Source organism: Coenobita brevimanus, chromosome 19, assembly GCF_032717465.1.
Source record: "Coenobita brevimanus isolate Jiangsu-jjx chromosome 19, ASM3271746v2, whole genome shotgun sequence".
Taxonomy (NCBI): Eukaryota; Metazoa; Arthropoda; class Malacostraca; order Decapoda; family Coenobitidae; genus Coenobita; species Coenobita brevimanus.
In genome coordinates this window covers 77,221-98,088 of record NC_136972.1, presented here as the reverse complement: position 1 = coordinate 98,088, position 20,868 = coordinate 77,221, and the positions used below count along the sequence as shown (strand labels likewise).

Here is a 20,868-nt window from a genome sequence, read left to right as displayed (position 1 = left end):
CACACATACTCAGTCATTGTCTTCCGTTCATTTAGTTCATCACCCAACCTTCTCAACACTTGCCATGTATACCTATGGATCATTTTGTACCTGAAGAGGTTACCAACCCCTTCCCGGCACAAATGTCCACTAAAGCACTGTCAGTCTTAAGAGTGTGATATAATATCAGTGTTAGAGTGAGATAAGTACGAGGTCTGTTCAGAAAGTATCCGACCTAAGGCTCTAAAAAACTGAATAGGTGACATGTTGAGCTAGGACATTATTCACCCACAAAGTAGGACCCTTCAGACTTGACACACGTACCGCAGCATTCTTTCCACTCCTTGAAACATTTTCAAAGTCGGATTATCTCCGGAAGGTACTTCGTCGCATTCATCATGGTATCTTCTCACGTCTCAAATCAAGAACCCTTCAACGCAGTTTTGAGCTCTAGGAGTAACCAAAAGTCACACGGAGCCTTGTCTGGTGAGTAGGAAGCCTGCCGGGCCTGCGGGATGTTGTGCTTTGCTAAAAATTCCTGAATCAATTGAGAAGAATGAGCAGGGGTGTTGTTATGTTGCAGCTTCCAACTTGCTGCTTTCCAGAGGTCTGCTCTCATTCTCCGAACTGCATCACGGAGACAACGGAAAAAGTCGAGGAAACAATGTTTGTTGACAGTCTGACCCTCTGGTGCATATTCGTGATACGCAACATTATGGTGGTCGAAAAAAAAAAAAAAAAACTGTCAACATGCTAGTTCATTTCACCTTGCTATGGACCTGTCGTGTTTTTTTTGGCCGAGGCAACCCTGCATGTTTCCACTGGGACGACAGTGCTTTGGTTTCTGGATTGTACTCGTACACCCAAGTCTCATCTCCAGTGATAACAATCTTCAGAAGGTCTGGATCACGATTTGCACACTCCAACATGTGTTGAGCAATGTTCATCCGAGAGAAGAGTTCATTACGAACGCGATGATTCACCTGCAGGAGATGTTGAAAACCGACTTTGAAAATTGTTTCACCCAGTGGAATGAATGCTGGGCTACGTGTGTCAAGTCAGAAGCTAACTACTTTTTGGGGGATTAGTGTCGTAGCTCAACAGGTTAACTATTTATTTTTTTAGAGCCAAAGGTCGGATACTTTCTGAACAGACCTCGTATGTGTAACATACTCATGGCTGTCCAATATACATTCCACATACTGTGTATGGATGGGTTGATTAGAGATTTAAACAAAAAAAGTCAAGCTATTGAGAGAGGGATGAGGACAGTAACGAGTGGTAAAGGGTGGATTATCTCAAACATGGTGTGGGCAGATGATGCTGTGTTAAATGCCGAACAAGAGATTTGAAGATTGGTGCAGACTATTATGAATATTTGTGAGCATCGTGATCTGAAAGCATATGTAAATGAGAGCAAAGTGATGGTTGCTGAGGGAGAAGTTGACTCCCAGTGTGATGTGATGGTGTATGATGAGAGACTTGACTTGGTGACAGAGATTCAGTACAGAGGTGGTATAGTGGAGAGTGGTAAATGTGCAAAGGAAAGGAAAAGTGGAGTCTCACAGGAAAAGAAGGTAGCAGTTGCTATGAAGATACTGATGTAAAACAGGTCCAAGTATATTGGCTATGCTTGAGGACTACATACAGGAGTTTCCCTGCCCACAGTAACATTTGAGTATGACATTGGTGTGAAATGAAAAGCTTAGAGTAAGTACAGTAGAAATGTAGTTTTGGGGGAATGAGTGTGGAATGTGGATGGGGATGAGAAATATAGTGTGAGTCATGAAAGATGTGGAGTGAGGAAGTCTATGGACAGTAGAGTGTGTCTTTAGATGGTAGGGTAATTTGAAGAGGATGGTTGTAAATACTGTAGTATAGTGAAAAGGGTATATCTGTTTAAACATAAAGGTTGGAGGAGGACCAAGAAGGTGGACAGATATGGTGAAGGAGTGTGTGAGAAAATGAGGCATGGAGGTTGATAAGGCTAGGCAACTGTCAAGGGATCAAACTGCTTGAAAGAATTTTGTACTAAAGTATGACGTAGTTTGGCACCTCTGTTTTTAACACGTGATTGACAGTCGTCAGAGTGGTTCTAGCTGATCAATAAGGTGATGTGCATAAGTGTGGTAAGTTATGCTTGTGATGTGGAGTCAGGATTCCAGGAGTTTGAATGGTGAGTGAATAAGAATGTGGTTCATTTAACTAGGCATGCTGTTGATTAGTTCTCCTCCTGCCATTTCTCTTTTTTGTCCTCTGGCCCTGTCTCACTGAAACCTTGGTTGGGAAAAAAATGTTGGGATGATGATAATGAAAATGATGAAGCTCAAGAAAACTCAAAGGTAATGCAACAGAGGGTAACATCCTCTCTTGCTTTAGACTTTACCAAAAAATATTTTCATTACTAATTCTCCTTTTATGTTCAATCTATGTATCTATCTATCTATAGCCCGACGCCCTAATCCTACAAAGGGTGGACCCAGACAAAACGCCTCCAAGTCATTCTGTCACCCACCATTTGACTGCACTCCCCCCAACTCACTCCCCACTACCTCATATACCTCTCAACTCCATCCTTCCACCTCATCCTCGGTCTTCCCCTCCCTCTCCCTCCCTCCACTTCACCTACATTAACCTTCTTAGTCAGTCTTTCATTCTCCATTCTCTCCACATGTCCAGATCACCTCAGTGTATTTCTCCTAATTTTCTCAACCACATCCACATCCACCCTACAACGTTTCATCGATTCCTCATTCGTCAACCTGTCCCTCCGTGTCACTCCACATGCTCCTCTCAAGTAAGTCATTTCCACTGCTCTCGCTCTTGACTTGTTCCCTTCTAGCAAGGTCCATGCCTCGCTTCCATACGTCAGGATAGGGATCACAATACTATCATGCAGTGACCTCTTAACTTCCATACTCACCTCCCTATTTCTCATCACTGCTTTCAGTGAAACAACAACCTTCCTTCCCTGTGGTACCCTTTCAAGCATTTCATCCCCAAAAGTTCCATCCTAACTCATCACACTACTTAAGTACTTGAATGCACTCACATTCTCAATATCCTCACCATCCAACCTCACTGTACATTCTGTGACTTCATTCCTCTCAAACACCATAACATTACTCTTGTTTATATTAACTTTCAGATTCCTCTCTCTACACACTGTCCCAAATTCATTCACCAAACCTTGCAACTCCCATTCATCTTCACTCAACAGTACTATATTTTCAACAAACGTCAATACCGAAATCTTCCTCATCTCACCCTCATTCATTAGAGCCACCCCCACATCCACTGTCCTACATTGCACCTCCTTTGCAACCCCATCCTTGTATGTATTAAACAGCCATGGAGACAACACACATCCCTGTTTCAGTCCCACACTGAGATCAAAGAACTCACTCAGCTCACCATCCACTCGCACTGTAGCCCTAGCTCCTTCGTACATACTCCTCACAGCACTCAACAATTTCCTCCACTCCATAATCATATTCTTAACGCCTTCCATATACCTTGCCTATCTATTCTGTCATAAGCTTTCTCCAAGTCCATGAAGGCAGCATACACTTTCTTTCCCTTCTCTAGATACTTCACTAAACATCTTACAACAAATATCTGATCTACACACCCTTTTCCCTTCCTAAATCCCCTTTGTTCTTCTCCAACTGGCTTCTCCATTATATGCCTAACCCTATCAATGAGTATTCTACCATATATTTTTCCAGTCACACTAAGAAGGCAAATACCCCTATAGTTAACACATACTTCTCTCTCCCCGTTTCCTTTGTATAAAGGAACAGTCATACCTGATTTCCAGTCTTCTGGCACCCTTCCCTCTTCCCAAGCCAGTCTACACAACTTCCATATCCACTCCACTACAATCTCACCCCCATACTTCAGCATTTCACCATACACTCCATCAATTCCTGAGGCCTTTCCCATCTTGATCCTCTTCTTTGCTTTCACTACTTCCGCCCTACTGATCTCTTCTTCCCTCCTTTCATTTCCTCTCCCAGCCATTCCCCAACCATTTATACTCGCATTGCTCTCACTGTCTACATTTAACAAATCCTCGAAGTGCTCCTTCCATCTCCTCAATTTCTCTCTCTTCTCCACCAACAATCTATCATTCCTATCTTTCACTCCCCAGCTATTTCCCTTTTCACACTGTCTTACTTTCTTTACCTCCTTCCAAAACAATTTCTTACTCACCCTCCACTTCACACGTAGACTCCTCCCAAACTTTTCATCCACTTTCTTCTTACTCTCCTTCACCAATCTCTTCACCTCCCTTCTCCTCCCCACATATACTTCTCTCTTCTCTCTCATCTTCTCCTCTACCTATGCTCGCTAGCCAGTCAATACATGCCTTTTTCTTTTGTTCCACAGCTCGTTTCACCTCATCATTCCACCATGCTGTCCGTTGCACACCCTTGCATCACCTCCTCATTCTACAAACCACCTCACACGCTGCACCTATCTCTTCCATGAATATCTTACACACATCATCCACCCCTTCCATCTGCTCTAACTCATACCTTCCCAATCTTTCTTCCTCTGTGCTCTTATACTCTGCCATTTTCTCACTATCTTGTAACTTCTCCACTCTTCTCACAGGAGCTGTTTCCTTCTGTCTTCCCCTTCGTCTCTTCACCCATTTTCTTTGCAGCCTTACCTTGGCCATCACTAAGTGATGGTCCGAAATTCCATTCATCCACCCTCTCCACACTCATACATCCAACACTTGTCTTCTCATTCGCTCATCCACACACACATAGTCTATCATTGCCTTTCGTTCAACAAGTTCACTGTGCCATCCTCCTCATGACTCTCCACGTATACCTGTGGATCACCTAAAGAAGGTGTTGGCTATTGCCAACCCCTTACCAGAACAGATGTCCAGCAAAGCACTACCATTCCCATCTACTTCAGCTGGCACACCCCACTGACCAACCACTCCATCCACTTGTACATTCCTAACTTTCCATTCATGTCTCCAATCAAAAACACTCTCTCGCTTCTCTCAAACTTGTCCATACACGCTTCTACACTTGCCCAAAACTCATCTTTCACTCTTGCCACTCAGTCCTCTGTCGGCGCATACACACATACAATCACCCAAGCTTGTCCACCTACTTTCATCCTCACCTATACAATCCTTGCACTCACTGTTCTATACTCTCTTGTATTCTCCTTCCACTTCTTGCTTATCATCAGACATACTCCCTCTCTTGTCCTCCCATTCTCATTAACTCCGGCACATATTCCTAAACCGAATTCCCATTCTCTCACCCTTTCACTTTTCCGTTTAGTTTCAGTCAGTCCACATACATCCACTCTTGCATCCTCAAGCACCTGAACAGTCTTTCTTTCACTTCATCATTCACTCCTCTCACATTCCATGTCCCTACCATTAGAATGTCCTTTGTCCGTTCCTTAGTCGTCAACGTATGGTCCGTCCTGGTCCGAGGCACTTTATTCGCTAGTTTAGTTAGTTCTTTTTACGGTGTGGGGGACTAACCCACCACCAACCCTTTTAATCGCCTCATATGACAAGCAGGGATACTGGGGGAGAATTCTTGAAAACCCCCCTACTTGTAGTTAAAGAGAAAGTTTCATGTTTGGTGACAGTGTTTGTTAACCTGTTAGTGTCAGGTGCCATAGTGGTGAAATCTGCAGTCAGGTCAATGGTGAGATTGGTGCTGGGTGTAGCAGTGGTGATGTTGCTGATGAAGGCGACGATGGAGTTGTTGACATGGTGGAGGTTCTCAGGACAGCTGTCAACAGAAAGGGGGAGGTGGGTGGGGTGTCCTCCCCCGCGCAGGAACTTGCCCACCACCACCCAAATGTTGTAACAGAAGGCCACCAGGAATCCTAACACTGCACCCTGAAGATTGTGGTTTGGTCATATGAATCTGTGGTTTTATGTGGACATCAGTTGATAAAAAATACTACTTGCAAGTGTTATAATATTGCCCTCCATATTCCCAGTAGACCTGATATTAAAAAGGAAGAGGATCAACTGGGATAACAGTCCCATATCCTCTATTCTTACTCTCGGCAGTTTTGCAGCAATCCTCTGATCTAGGTCCTGCACTGGTAATAAACTAGTTCGTGTGGCCTTTTGATATGAGGTGTATGGTGACTGTGTTAAGGAATTCAAGGTATGGTGTCTTGGCACTGAGTGACGCAAGGATGAACGGGCATGAAGTGGAGGAGTGAGAAGATGTGAAATGTATAGGTCAGGTATATATGCGTGAGTGTATGGTGTAAGGAAGGAGTTGCTCTGTTGATGAATGATGTATAACAGAGGAATGAAAGATCATTAATTTGTCAGCATGAGGTTTATATATGCCAAGTTCCAATCTGGGAGAAAAATGTGATAATAAAAGACACATTTGGTGATGGGAGAGAGAGAGAGAGAGAGAGTAACCTTGACACTGGTGGTATGAGCATAAGAGCAGTAGACAGGACTGAACTTATGTTGTAGCTAATTATAATGATACAAATAATTCTTCCTTTGTGCATTATTGTAAAGTACAAAAGTTTTGCTGGTGGAAAATATGAAATCTACAAGAATTACACAGCAGTGTATTGAAATAATTGACATCCATTGATAATGAAAGTGATTATGAAGAAATGTAAGATAAATGAGAGGAACAGTAAGTTATAAAACCTGTGACATCTTTGCTTCCCTACATGAGTTTCAAGATGTACAGTGATTATGAAATACTAGGCTATATAAGAGTGAAAGAATTAGCAATAATTATTTTATGTCACGATTTATATAAAGCAATCCGTGCTGCTTCTGTCATAATAATACAAGGATTGTACAGTTCTGGTGGCCTCTCCTGGCTAGCCCTTTGCATGCAGTACAGTATGCTTCACTAATCAAAGAACTTTCCAGCCAACGTAGCAGCCATCTTCATACAAGTTCCCTCTCACACACCACTCACAAGAAGGTAATGATTTGCATTTACTTATTCTGCGTGATGTGCTTGACGATTAGGGAAGGCTAAACTTTAGTTTTGAAAGACCTGATACCTCCTCCCCTCTCAAAACCCTGTGTGGGAGGTAATGCCTGAAAGATACAGTAAATCCCTGTAGTTGTAGGTTACATATATGAATTTTTAACTATTAATAATATGCTCCTCATGGGGCAACGTAGGATTGGATGATGAAATGAAATAACAATACTTTTATGTGGAGAGTGTAAACCTGTGCCCACCTTTGCGTTGACCCAGGGTGTGCACATGCCAGCCAGGAAGACGCCTAGGATTGGTCCCTTGACAGATCCTGAAATGCTGTAGAAGATGTGGAAGATGTTGCCCAGGTTGCCTGCCAGCATACCCACACAGATGCCAGATAGGCCCATCACCACAGCTGCCACCAACATGCAGCATCAATACACAGTTCCACAATATAGTGTCTACCAGAATGTAAGGAAAGTGTTTTGCAGTACTCTATGCTGATCATACAATCTTGTTCCATTGTATAAAATTATAAATGCCATGGACAACATGCAGTGCTAAATGTGTATTGACAACACAGGAAATGATTTTTAAAGTTTATGAACCCCTCAAACCTGCTGAATTATTGCTGATAACATGAGAAGAAAGCCTTACATATGAGCTTGAGGACTCTGGTGGCTGAGGCATCTGACATCCTGCTGAAGTATGGAATATCCTTCAGAAAGTCCTCCCACAGCAGGCAAGCCATAGAGTTACTGTAGCTGGACAGCGAACTGTGTTGAAAGTGGGACATTGTTTGGTAATTATGAATGTGTTGTTTGAAAGGGAAATTTTCCCCCGAGCTAGACCTTACTAGATCATATAGCCCTGCTAGGTGACAGGAGGGCGCTACCCCTCCCGGCATGGCAGCTACCGGCGTGGGTCGAACTCACGACCCCCCAGTCCCAAGTCCGATGCTCTACCACTGTGCCACCCTGACCCCATGTGTTGTTTGATAAATACATAGATGACAACTTTATCAAGAAATTTATAATCTATGATTATTTTTCTTGCATGACTAATGTAAGTGAAAGCTAAAGTTTGAAATGTGGCAAATAGTCACTTAAAGTGGAAGGCTAATGTGTGATTTGAAAGTTGTGACATGGAGAAGGAAATTGAACAAAATGGCTGCAGGAGAACTTCAAAAAGGAATATATACTAGGCTCAGCATTGTCATGTGGATGGAAGAAACTGACGATAGTAATAAAAAAAAAAAAAAAAAAAGGAAAGTGATCCATTGAGAAATGTGGAATAATATATCCTTGGATAAAAATTGATGTAGTTGAGAACAGAAGCACAATGGAGTTGTTTCCTCCAAGAACTGTAGACTGCCTCCGGTGTGACAACATGGAATACTTATATTTTGTGAGGGAAGTACATACACAGTGGATGATGGAAGAATGAGATACTGTACAGCAGTTCAAACAAATGGACAAACAAAGGTGTATACAAGACATCAAGATGTAGAGACTGATGAAGCGAAGAAGTAGTAATTGATTGCACTGTATTGAAGATTCTTGCAAAGAGTTATGTATGATTCAGTTATGGCATTATCTCTCATATTGCTGTGTATCCACTTACTGAGATGAGTTATCTCAAAGAAAAAGACCTGTTCAATGCCAGCCTCAACTCAGGTGTGGAACAGTGCCCCTTGTGGGATACACTTTTAGCCTTTAGCAACTTTAGTGCAGTTACTGGCACTGACAGGGAAGGCTTTGAAGATTGTGTATAAGTAGGTCCCCATGGCTTTAGAACCAGGAATTTCAATAGTTCTAACTTTCTGTATTTTAAAAAATCCCATAAGTTGGAAATTTCTGCATCCAGATTCCAAAAGCCTTATCTTCACTGCTGGACTTGTTATTCCATCGTTGAAGGGGTTGCTAAGAAGACTGACCACCTTGTTGTAAGAACTCTGGAGCATCCTGCAGAACTGCTTGGTTTTCAGGAAAACAGAGTTCTTTACTGCAGTTCACAGACTTGATGTTGCTGCTCTAAGGCTACAGATGAAATATGGGAAAATCTCGGGATGCCATATATAACTATTCAGTCTTGAGTATGGAATGCACTGATGAGTATGCAGTGACAGTCAGAAGTCAGGTTGGTGTGGTCAGTGCTGTTGATGACCCTTTTGAGTGGAAGGGTACTCATAAGTGTGTTACTGTGGAAGAAGCTGATGAATGTGTTGTTGAGTGCCCAAGATCAAGTAGGGGATTTGTCTCACCAGGGATGCTAGCAGCAGTTGATGGGTTATGCTTCTAGACTGGCTAGGGACTGAGGGCCACAAAGATTTCTGGTTTGTCAGTCAAAAGTTTTACCAAGAACGGACAAAGAGAGGTATGTCAGGGAAATTCCTGAGGAGTCAGAAGGTGGCTTTCAAGTACATTAAGAGTCCTGTAATCCGAATGCCAGGGGACCGAGGGTCTTTCGGACTTTTTTTTTTTTTTTTTAGATTAATGAGGGGACCTCTGAAAACATTAAAAATATGTACAGGATCATTAAATAAACACTTAAAATGATATGGGTTATTGTTTTACTCACCGGAAATACAAAGAATTGTAGATGAATAGTTGCAGGCAGGTAAGTACATCCAAGTCGAAGAGCAAGTCCAAGCCAGATAAATCTTTAGATAAAGCCCAGAAAATTTTTAAAAAGCCCAGAAAAAAAAAATGCCTTGCAATATTCGGAGTATTGGGATGTTTGGATTATTGGTGGTCGGATTGAAGGAATATTACTGTAAATGACCTTCGACCTGCTATCAAGCCCTGAGGAAACTCTGCTCCAGACCTGCCTCTCAGGTTAACTCTGCTGAAATAGTAGGTAGATGGCTTGTGTCTAGAGTGAGTGACTAGCGTGCTCATTGGCTTGAATACTTAAAGCAGTTGTGTATAGCAGAACCCAGCATGGAGCTTCCATCGGCTGATGTGCAGTCGCTAGCTGCCATCACACCAGTCTACAATGCCATGTCTTCCTTAAATGAATACAGAAGGCAGTGACAAGGCTGAAAAGTGGTAGGGTGACTGGTCTTTGTGGCATCCGGCCAAACTGATCAAAGCTGGGGAAGAAGCCATATATTGGGATTACTTGCAGTAATGTGGGGGTGAGATTGTAGTGGAGTGGATATGGAAGTTATGTAGACTGGCTTGGGAAGAGGGAAGGGTTCCAGAGGACTGGAAATCAGGTATAATTGTTCCTTTATACAAAGGGAAAGGAGAGAGAGAAGTATGTGGTAACTATGGGGGTATTTGCCTTCTTAGTGTGACAGGAAAAATAAATGGTAGAATACTCATTGATAGGGTTAGGCATATAATGGAGAAGCCAGTTGGAGAAGAACAAGGGGGATTTAGGAAGGGAAGAGGGTATGTAGATCAGATATTTGTTCTAAGATGTTTAGTGAAGTATTTAGAGAAGGGAAAGAAAGTGTATGCTGCCTTCATGGACTTGGAGAAGGCTTATGACAGAACAGATAGGCAGGGTATGTGGAAGGTACTAAGAATATATGGAGTGGAGGGGAAATTGTTGAATGCTGTGAAGAGTATGTACGAAAGAGCTAGGGCTACAGTGCAAGTGGATGGTGAGCTGAGTGAGTTCTTTGATCTCAGTGTGGGACTGAAACAGGGATGTGTGATGTCTCCATGGCTGTTTAATATATACATGGATGGAGTTGTAAAATAGGTGCAAGGTAGGGCAGTGGATGTGGGGGTGGCTCTAATGAATGAGGGTGAGATGTGGAAGATTCCGGTGTTGCTGTTTGCTGATGATACAGTGTTGTTGAGTGAAGATGAATGGATGTTGCAAGGTTTGGTGAGTGAATTTGGGAGAGTGTGTAGGAAGAGGAATCTGAAAGTTAATGTAAACAACAGTAAAGTTATGGTGTTTGAGAGGAATGAAGTCACAGAATGTACAGTGAGGTTGGATGGTGAGGATATGGAGAATGTGAGTGCATTCAAGTACTTGGGTAGTGTAATGAGTAAGGATAGAACTTTGGGAATGAAGTGCCTGAAAAGGTACAGCAGGGAAGGAAGGTTGTTGGTTCACTGAAAGCAGTGATGAGAAATAGGAAGGTGAGTATGGAAGTTAAGAAGTCACTGCATGATAATACTGTGATCCTTACCCTGACGTATGGAAGCGAGGCATGGACCTTGCTAGAGGGGAGCAAGTCAAGAGTAAGAGCAGTGGAAATGACTTACTTGAGAGGAGCATGTGGAGTGATATGGAGGGACAGGTTGACGAATGAAGAAGTGAAGGAACGTTGTGAGGTGGATGTGGTTGAGAAGATTAGGAGAAATACATTCAGGTGATTTGGACATGTGAAGAGAATGGAGAATGAAAGACTGACGTAGGTGAGGCGGAGGGAGGGAAAGGGAGGGGAAGACAGAGGATGAGGTGGAAGGATGGAGTTGAGAGGTATATGAGGGAGGGGGGAGTGAGTTGGTGGGAGGGTAGGCAAATGGTGGGTGACAGAGCGACTTGGGGGCGTTTTGTCTGGGGCCACCCTTTGCGGGATTAGGGCATCGGGCTATAGATAGATAGACTTGCAGTAGCAGAAGTTGTTCGATGTACTGGTATAATTCCTCCTGACTGGACAAGGTATTTGGTTAGCTCTGTTTGGGAAATGAACGGAGATCAGTGTGACTGCAGCAACTACCACGGTGTTATGGTGTTCAGTGCTCCAGGCAAGGGTCTTGCTCATATGCTGTTGATGGATATCCAGGACCATTAGCTTACGATTCAGAAGCCTCGGCAATCTTCAACCAAGAAGTCTACGCTTGATTGGATTCTAACCATTGTGAGTTTCAGTAAGGGCTGCTGGCAGCCTGCATCAGTCTCAAGAAGGCGCTTCACTCAGTAAATGTGGCAGCAGTAGGAGGACTCCTATTCCCCTGGCACCCCCACAGTGATTATCCAATTGATAACTGGTTTGTTTTTAACACTGTGTGTGTGTGTGTGTGTGTGTGTGTGTGTGTGTGTGTGTGTGTGTGTGTGTGTGTGTGTGTGTGTGTGTGTGTGTGTGTGTGTGTGTGTGTGTGTGTGTGTGTGTGTGTGTGTGTGTGTGTGTGTTCTACTGCTTGCCCATTGCGTTTATTTCTTTCATTTTTCAGTGTGAGAATAATGATGAAAAGTGTGAGGGTCATGACGAAAGATGTGATAGTGATGATCAGGATCGAATCCAAGAATATTTTAAGGTGTTGTCCATACACAGTCCCAAAGTGATGAGCAATTGGCAGTTGGTATCATTTGCTCTTTTATTATATTTTCAGACTTTTGACCCGATGATGAAGTGCTGTGAACATGGATGTGAATATGGTTTGTGTATCGGTATTGTTCGTAACTTTCGTTTCGTTTATAAAGGCTCCAACGTGCTTGCATGCTCCGGCCTTGGTCACCTAATGGTGTCTCTCCACGCTACTTGATCTCTGGCAGCTCCCTATTTAGTCCTTTATCCCTGAGGCCACACTCTGTAACTTATCCCAGGTCTTTTTCGGTCTGACTCTCATAACCCAACTCCCAACGTGAATAGGTTGTATCATATTTATATCGTTCATTCATTTTTTAAGGATCTAACACGTTTGCATGAACCGGCCTTGGTTATCTAATGGCGGTTGTCCATGCTGCTCAAACTCTGGCAACTTCCCTGTTCAGTCCCTTATCCCTGAGGTCACACTCAGCGACCTCGTCCCAGGTCTTTTTCTGTCTACCTCTCGCAACTCCCAACATTAACACTTCTCAAATTCTGCAGCCAATTATCATCCCTCATCCTCTACACATACCCAGACCATCTCAATCTACTGCTGTTCATTACAGCACCAATACACTCCAGTCCCATCCTATCCCTCAACTCTTCCACTGTAAACCAAGCCCCCCCCTCCCAGGTCTCACACTCAAGGACGCACTGCACATCCACATAATCATTGTCATCTTTATACGTTTGAGCCTGCGACTATCCTCTTCCTTTACTGCTCAAGTCCCACTACCATACAGCATTACACTCCAAACACATGCTGCATACAAAGATCCCTTAGCATGGAGGGAGAGCCTTCTCAATGTCAGGAGAGACAACAGCTCCCAGAACTTCTTCCGACCACTCCCCACTCCAGCCACAGAGCTATCTCCTGCCCCACGTCCAGCACATAACATGTCTCCCAAATAACAAAACTCTTCCACACACTCAAGAGACTCACCAACAAGTTCAATCCTTTCATGCCTGACAATCTCCACCTGCTCTCCCCGACACACCACACACATGAAATCAGCATTATCTCGCACTCTACCTCTAATATCGCCACATCTCTCATGCAACCATTTATCACAGACACTGCACAAGATGGAATTACTTCCCACGCCCTTGTGGCAAATCGCACGTGGCCACTCTCCCTCCTCTTTGACAGTACCGCCCCCAGCTCTAGATATCATCACTTTTGTTTTATCTGCATTTGCTCGTAAGCCCTTGTGCCCCATACCATCTCTCCACTTCGTAAATCTTTCCTCCGCCCCCTTTTCATTCTCTGCAATCAACACCAAATCATCAGCATACAACATCTTCCACGGGAGTCCATTTCTGAAGTCACGTGAGAGGGCTTCAAGTACCATGATAAACAACAAGAGGCTCAAGACTGACCCCTGATGCACACCAGCATTCATGGAAAACTCATCACTCCACTCTCCATTCACCCTTACCTGGGTGCGAGCACCCACATACATGGCCACAACCACCCTAATTAGCCACTCCTCCAGCCCAAGCTTTCTCATTGCCCACTTCACCACCTCTCTAGGGACTCTGTCAAAGGCCTTTTCAAAATCAACAAAAACAAAGTACAGTTCCCTTTTCTTTTCTACATAGTTTCCTGAAGTTGTCGAACAATGAATATAGCATCAGTGGTCCCTTTGCCTGGCATTAACCCAAACTGCATCTCATCAATATTCCTTCTTTCTTTAATCATACCTTCTAGAACTCTCTCCATTATCTTCATTATTTGGTGCAAAAGCTTTATGCCTCCATAATTTCCTTTTTCCAGGGCATCACCCTTCCCCTTCTACACATTTCTATGGAGGAAGAAAATAATAAGGGAAACACCCAATTTGTGTGTGTATATTTCAGAGTGACGCAAATAATGCTTCAGTAAACTCATGTGGCAGTATCTTATGTGTTGTGGGGATGGCTCAGTCTGCTAGTATGGGCGCGGATGATGGAATATGCGTATGAAATATATATGCTATGCAGGGTAGATACTGGTAACACTGAGTGATGATAAAGGATGTAAGAGTGATGATAAAGGATGTGAGAGTGATGATGGATGTGAGTGATGACAAAGAAGTGTGAGTGATGATACAGAATGTGAGAGTGATGATAAAGGATGGTATTGATGGATATCAGAGAGAAGATAAAGGATTTGAAAGTGATGATAAAGGATGTGTGAGTGATGATGGATGTGAGTGATGATAAACGATGTGAAAGTGATGATAAAGGATGTGCGAGTGATGATGGATGTGAGTGATGACAACGGATGTCTAAGTGATGATACAGAATGTGAGAGTGATGATAAAGGATAGTACTGATGGGTGTCAGAGAGAAGATAAAGGATGTGAGGATGATGATAAAGGATGTGGATGAAAGTGATGATAAAGGATAGTGTTGATGGATGTGAGTGATGATAAAGGATGTGGATGAAAGTGATGATAAAGGATAATGTTGATGGATGTGAGTGATGATAAAGGATGTGGATGAAAGTGATGATAAAGGATAATGATGATGGATGTGAGTGATGATAAAGGATGTGGATGAAAGTGATGATAAAGGATAATGATGATGGATGTGAGTGATGATAAAGGATGTGAGCAGTGGCGTACCGCGGGGGGGGGGGGCATGTGGCCATGGCTCCCCCTTCTGCAAATTATCTATCTATCTATCTATCTATCTATCTATCTATCTTTCTATATCAATCTCTCTCTCTCTCTCTCTCTCTCTCTCTCTCTCTCTCTCTCTCTCTCTCTCTCTCTCTCTCTCTCTATATATATATATATATATATATATATATATATATATATATATATATATATATATATATATATATATACTGTATATGCAAACTATCCACAGGAGAGATGAAAGGAATGACAGTGAGTACTTTCGTACATTATATCTTCAGACAGAGTGACACAGAAACGTAAAGGGTAGAGGTCTTTTATGCACACCCGCAGCAGGTAGTGGCACACAGAACAATGGATGACCTGAATTTTTACCTGCGGCTTAACCCATGGTCACCTGCAGCAGGGAGTGGAACACAACAAAGGATGACCTGAATCTAAAAATGCACGTGACAAAGGTGGAGGGAGTAGGAGGGGAGGAAAGGGGAGTGGGAGGGAGGGGGAAGGAGGAGAGGAGTAGGGGAAGGGAGAAGGGGAGAGGGGGGAGGGAGGAGGGGATAAATACTGCTGCTTAAGACCTAGAGGATTAATGCTAGGTGTGTCCCACACAGGTGTGACTAAACCACCAGGAGATGACAGGAAACAATCACTTGTTAGTCTGGGGGATACTGCTTTAAAATTAATTCAGTTAACAATTTATCACACTTAAAATGACCATACCTCATGTTTACATTCTTTTCATATGTGCCAGAAATTGGACAAGATTCTATTACATTTCTTTCATCTAAGCTTTTAGATCTTGCTAGAATCTTGGAGCCTGTCCAGTCAATATAGTGATCACTGGATGCTTTGTGCTGAAATAAACCACTACTCTGTTGGGCTGTCCTTACACTGTATTTATGTTGTGAAATTCTAGTTTCCAAATATTTTCCAGATTGTCCTATGTAAAATTTGTTACAGCTTTTACACGGGATTTTGTAAACAACGCCTGAATTACTGAAAGGGCTGTTCTTGATGAGGGTTTTTGTGATGGTGTTCTCATATTTGAATACTACTTGTACATTGAGTTTCCTCAGTATGTGAACAACATCAAGAAAATTTTCATGGAAGGGGAGGACATGGGTCCTTTGAATGTTCTGGCGATCTGGCTTATTAGTTTTCCCTTCAAGGAATCGTTTCTTGGCACTGAGTTAGTATGCTTTATAATTTAGCTTCTTTCCAATACTCTGAATCATTTTTGGTTCATCATCTAAAAATTCTGGGTCTGAAATTCTATATGCTCTTAGGTACATGGATATGAATGCAGATCTTTTTACATTAACCACACTGAGGTGGTTTGGCCATGTGGAGAGGATGGAGGGTCAAAGACTGACGAAGAGAGTGTATGTGAGTGAGGTGGAGGAGGAAAGAGGGAGGGGGAGGCCGAGGATGAGATGGAGAGATGGGGTGGAGAGGTATATGAGAGAGGAGGGGTGTGAGTTGTGAGCAGGGGAGTGAAATGGCGAGGGACAGGGCGACTTGGAGGCGATTTGTTTGTGGCCACCCCAAACGGGATTGAGGCGTCTGGCAATAGATAGATAGATAGATGATGGTTTGAATAGTAATGAACATATGACATTATATTTGTAGGTTTTCTGTATACCTTAGTCTTCAAATGACCTCTGCCCTTTTCGTTTGTGTCTCACTCTGTCTGAAGATGTAATATACGAAAGTACTCACTGTCGCTCCTTTCATCTCTCCTGTGGTTAGTTTGCATATATATATATATATATATATATATATATATATATATATATATATATATATATATATATCCTCCAACGGCCATACCACGTTGAGTACACCGCTTCCCGTCCGATCAGCGGAGTTAAGCAATGTTGGGTCTGGTTAGTACTTGGATGGGTGACCGCCTGGGAACACCAGATGCTGTTGGCATAACGTTCTCCCTACTTGTCAAGTGGGGTTGGTGGAGGATTAGTGCCCCTCCCTGTAAAACAATTATCTCTAAGGCCTTGGCCACCCCATTTGGGATACATGGCTTCTGGCAATGAATGAATGATTATATATATATATACATATATATATATATATATATATATATATATATATATATATATACCGGTATATATATGTTCTGGTGTCAACATCTTTTTCTATAAGAAGTTGTAGTAACACACATTTTACATAATAATTTTTAAAGCTGTTTAGTCATAATTAACAGTGTGTAATGAAGTGTGAATGATAAACAACCAAAAATCATTTCGCTGTTAGCTGTGGTATAGGAAGATGGTGGATGGCAGACCACAAGTGCCACCCTGTTTCAATTATAAAATGAAGGTTAGAAGAAGTGATAAGATATCTGAATAGTGCTTAAGTGTAAAGTCCTGGGGAATCATTTATTATGTTGGTATATGTGAATGTACTTAATACCATTCTATAGAGTTGTACAATGTGCTAGCAGAGTTGTCATTTATCTCTACTTTTTGCATAAGCCCAGAGTATATGTAAATGGTTGGCACCCCACTAACCCTCCTCCTTTGTGGCAGATACCTGAACCTAATATGGCACCCACTAATCTTGCTACTGATATAGCACAGCAGCATCCTAACTGTACTGAAAGTCAGGCTTTGGCGAAGGCAGGCATATGCTATGCAGAAGCTAGCAAAGCCTTGCAAACTTTGGGCTGGAGAGATACAGCTACTAGTTCTCCACAGCAAAGGACCAAGGCTGTTAAGCCAAAGGTGAAAAGATGGTGTGTCATACATGGGCATTGTCCTCATGAAACGGACTATTGCCCCTTTGTCATTGAAAAGAGGAAGAAACTAGGGAACCAAGCTAGTTCGGGGGAAGCTCAGGGCCGCACGCAAAAGTAATTAAAATAGTACAATCCACCGATGCGTGTGTGGCAGCTATTACTAAGGTGGACTTATTATCTATTCCTTGGATCATAGGGAAAGGCCAAGTGTCCCTGATCGTAGATACAGGGGCATGTACAAACATTATTTCTAGTAAAGCATTGGAAAGACTTAAAAGTGAAATGCCTCTAACAAACTGGACATTATCAGCACCTGATGTAATGTTGACAGGTGTGACAGGGAGTAAAATGAAGATTGTAAGCTAGGTGCCGTTGACATTGAGGGCAGATAAACGATCTCCTGTGTTACGTGCTACATTTTATGTGGTTGAGGATTTTCCTCTGCCAGCTGATGGGCTCTTAGGCTTTGAAACCATGGAGGAGTATGACATAGTAATACACCCTCAAAGACATTCCATTTCCTTTAATGGGAAAGAGTTTGTAGGCCTTAATCCCTCAACGACACGAACTGGAACTGGCATCCAATCAGGAGCCGTTCAACCAGCTGTGACCCCGACAGGTGAAGCGTCAAGGGAGTCCCCGGATGCACACAAAGCGGAGGGTATGGACTGGAAGAAAGTCAGGGCTATAGTGAGTGGTAACCACCACTTACCCAGTCGAACTGTCTGTATTCCTGTCCGAGTACCTGACGTGTCGGTGGGAACTGATGTAGCATGCTTAACTGAGACTGTAAAACATAAGGCATTGTCGCTGGAATCGACTCTGAGTAGCGTTGGGCAAGACCAGAAGACAACCCTCTTCATCGCAAATATGAGTGGTGGCGCAGTTAAGCTCAGAGATGGTTGTTATATAGGCGACTTGATGTGCTATGGTGCCCCCATAAAGGAAGTCGACGACGTGCCGGTGATCTCTCCTGTAGTTACATCTCAAGCAATGACTCAGTCGGAACCTGTACGTCTGGCTAAGGAAAAACAGCTGGAGCAATATGTGAAGGTCACGGATAATGTAGACCATAAAACACGACTCCTAGCCTCCTTAGAGAATTTTCCGATGTAGTAGCACTTCCAGGAGAAGCGCTGGGTAGGACGGATAGGGTGAAGCATCATATTGGTTTGTGCCCTGGTACAAATCCAGTTTATGTCCCCGCATACCGTCTACCGCACAGCCAAAGGGAAGCAGTGGATGAGGAAGTTGAAAGGATGCTTCATGATGAAGTTATCCAGCCTTCTTCCTCGCCTTGGAATGCACCACTCTTTCTGGTGCCTAAGAAGGACAGTGGTGTGAGACCTGTTGTGGATTTTCGGCAAGTGAACAAGGTAACTGTACCGGATCATTATCTGATTCCGCATCTGCGAGACTTACTTCAATCATTAGGTAAGGGAAATACTGTGTTTACTTGTCTGGATCTAGCATCAGGGTATTGGCAGGTGGAGCTGACCGAAGAGTTGCGTCCCATTACTGCTTTTAGCACTCACCGTGGGCACTTTGAATTTCTCCGGATGCCTTTTGGACTGAGTAATGCTCCTTTAACATTTCAGTGGATGATAAACCAATTGTTTGGTGAGATGTTAGGGCAAGACGTCTTAGCGTATCTAGATGACCTAATCATCATGAGTAACAACGTTAACAGTCATTTTAACAAGTTAAAACGAGTGATGGAAACCTTGAAATCCGCAGGTCTGAAAATCAAGCTGTCAAAGTGTGAATTTTTGAAGTCCAGTATTAGATTTTTAGGACACCTTGTTGATGGTAATGGCATCAAGACTGTGCTGGACAAGGTAAGGCCAATGTTAAATTTTCCTACACCACAGAACAAGGATCAGATAAGATCGTTCCTAGGCCTCACTGGCTTTTATAGGAGTTTTGTCCACAGATATGCCATCATAGTATCACATTTAACGACACTACTTAAGAAGGATGCTGCATGGAAATGGGGACCCTCAGAAGAGAAAAGCTTCAATGAGCTCAAACAAGCCATGTCAGAAGCACCCGTATTAGCGTTTCCTGATTATACTCAACCTTTCTATCTGTGCACGGACGCCTCAGGTTTGGGTCTGGGAGCGGTGTTACAGCAGAAGGATGGGCAAGGCAAGACACATACCATAGCGTATGCTAGTAGGGCACTAAGACCCCCGGAGAAGAATTATTCGACGACACATTTGGAGACATTAGCAGTAGTGTGGGCGTTAGGACATTTCTGGGATATTATCTTTGGCTACCGGATAATTGTTTTAACTGACCATGCACCCATACGCAACTTATTTAAAGGAAAGAACTTGCACAGTAAGGCTGCTCGTTGGTTTGGCAAGGTAATGGAGTTTGATCCAGAGGTCAGATATTGACCGGGCCGTCAAAATGTCGTAGCCGACGCGCTGAGTAGAAACATTGCTGCTACCATAGCCGAGGATGTTGCTCTTGCTGAGTATTCCTCAGATACGGTAAAAGCAGAACAACGTAATGATGTGATGTGGTCTCAAGTCATCTATGCCTTGGAGTCTGGCGATGAGACTTGTCTACCTGAATTCCCAGTACTGATGACTCACTTCCTTCAGCAGGGTCTTTTGTATAAGCAACCCCCAGGGAAGGACACTGCATATCAATTGGTTGTTCCTGCTACCTTACAGCAAGCTGTGCTACAGTTAGTTTCGTGACGTACCTCAAGTGGGTCATCCCGGTCGTGATAGATGCATACGTGAGGCGAGAAAGAAATACTATTGGCCGACCATGAGGAAGGACATAGAAGCCCACGTCAGTCAATGTGTCAAATGCGCGGAAATACGAGGAACGACTGGACTTCCAACTCCCATCTTAGAGTATCCTCTACCGGAAAAACCCTGGGATACAGTCTCCATTGATCTCTTAGCATTGCCGAGAAGTTGTCAAGGTTCGAGTTATGTACTAGTGACAGTGGACCATTTCTCACAATTCACTGTTCTAGCACCTTTACAGACGAAAACTGCAGAGGAGGCGGCACACGCTTTTGTGACTTCAGTGATTTATCCATACTCTACACCTAAGGTATTGCTCAGGGATAATGGCAGTGAATTTCGTAACCAGGTGTTACAAGAAATCTGTCGTATGTATGGAGTAAAGCAAGTTTTTGTAACGCCTTTTAGTCCAAAGAGCAATGGCCTGGTGGAGAGGACAAACAGGAAGATACTGGAAGTCTTGAGACCAATAATAACCTCAAATCAAGAG

The 20,868-nt window shown here is 43.1% G+C and overlaps 1 protein-coding gene and 1 non-coding gene across 2 annotated transcripts in view; one reads left to right on the top strand and one right to left on the bottom strand.

Annotated features, from left to right (window-relative positions):
- The window catches only part of LOC145391601 (sodium-coupled monocarboxylate transporter 1-like), a 35,585-nt gene that overhangs the window by 2,687 nt on the left and 12,030 nt on the right, over positions 1-20,868 (bottom strand). The window contains exons 7-11 of the mRNA XM_080266144.1: positions 7,608-7,726; positions 7,211-7,365; positions 5,625-5,869; positions 1,256-1,373; positions 787-962 (exon numbers count right to left, since the gene is read on the bottom strand). Of these exons, the coding sequence (XP_080122270.1) occupies positions 787-962; positions 1,256-1,373; positions 5,625-5,869; positions 7,211-7,365; positions 7,608-7,726 (813 nt within the window). The remainder of the gene's footprint in view (positions 1-786; positions 963-1,255; positions 1,374-5,624; positions 5,870-7,210; positions 7,366-7,607; positions 7,727-20,868) is intronic.
- LOC145391769 (5S ribosomal RNA) lies at positions 16,672-16,790 on the top strand. The gene has a single exon (XR_013895898.1). It is a non-coding gene; the product is annotated as a 5S ribosomal RNA (ribosomal RNA).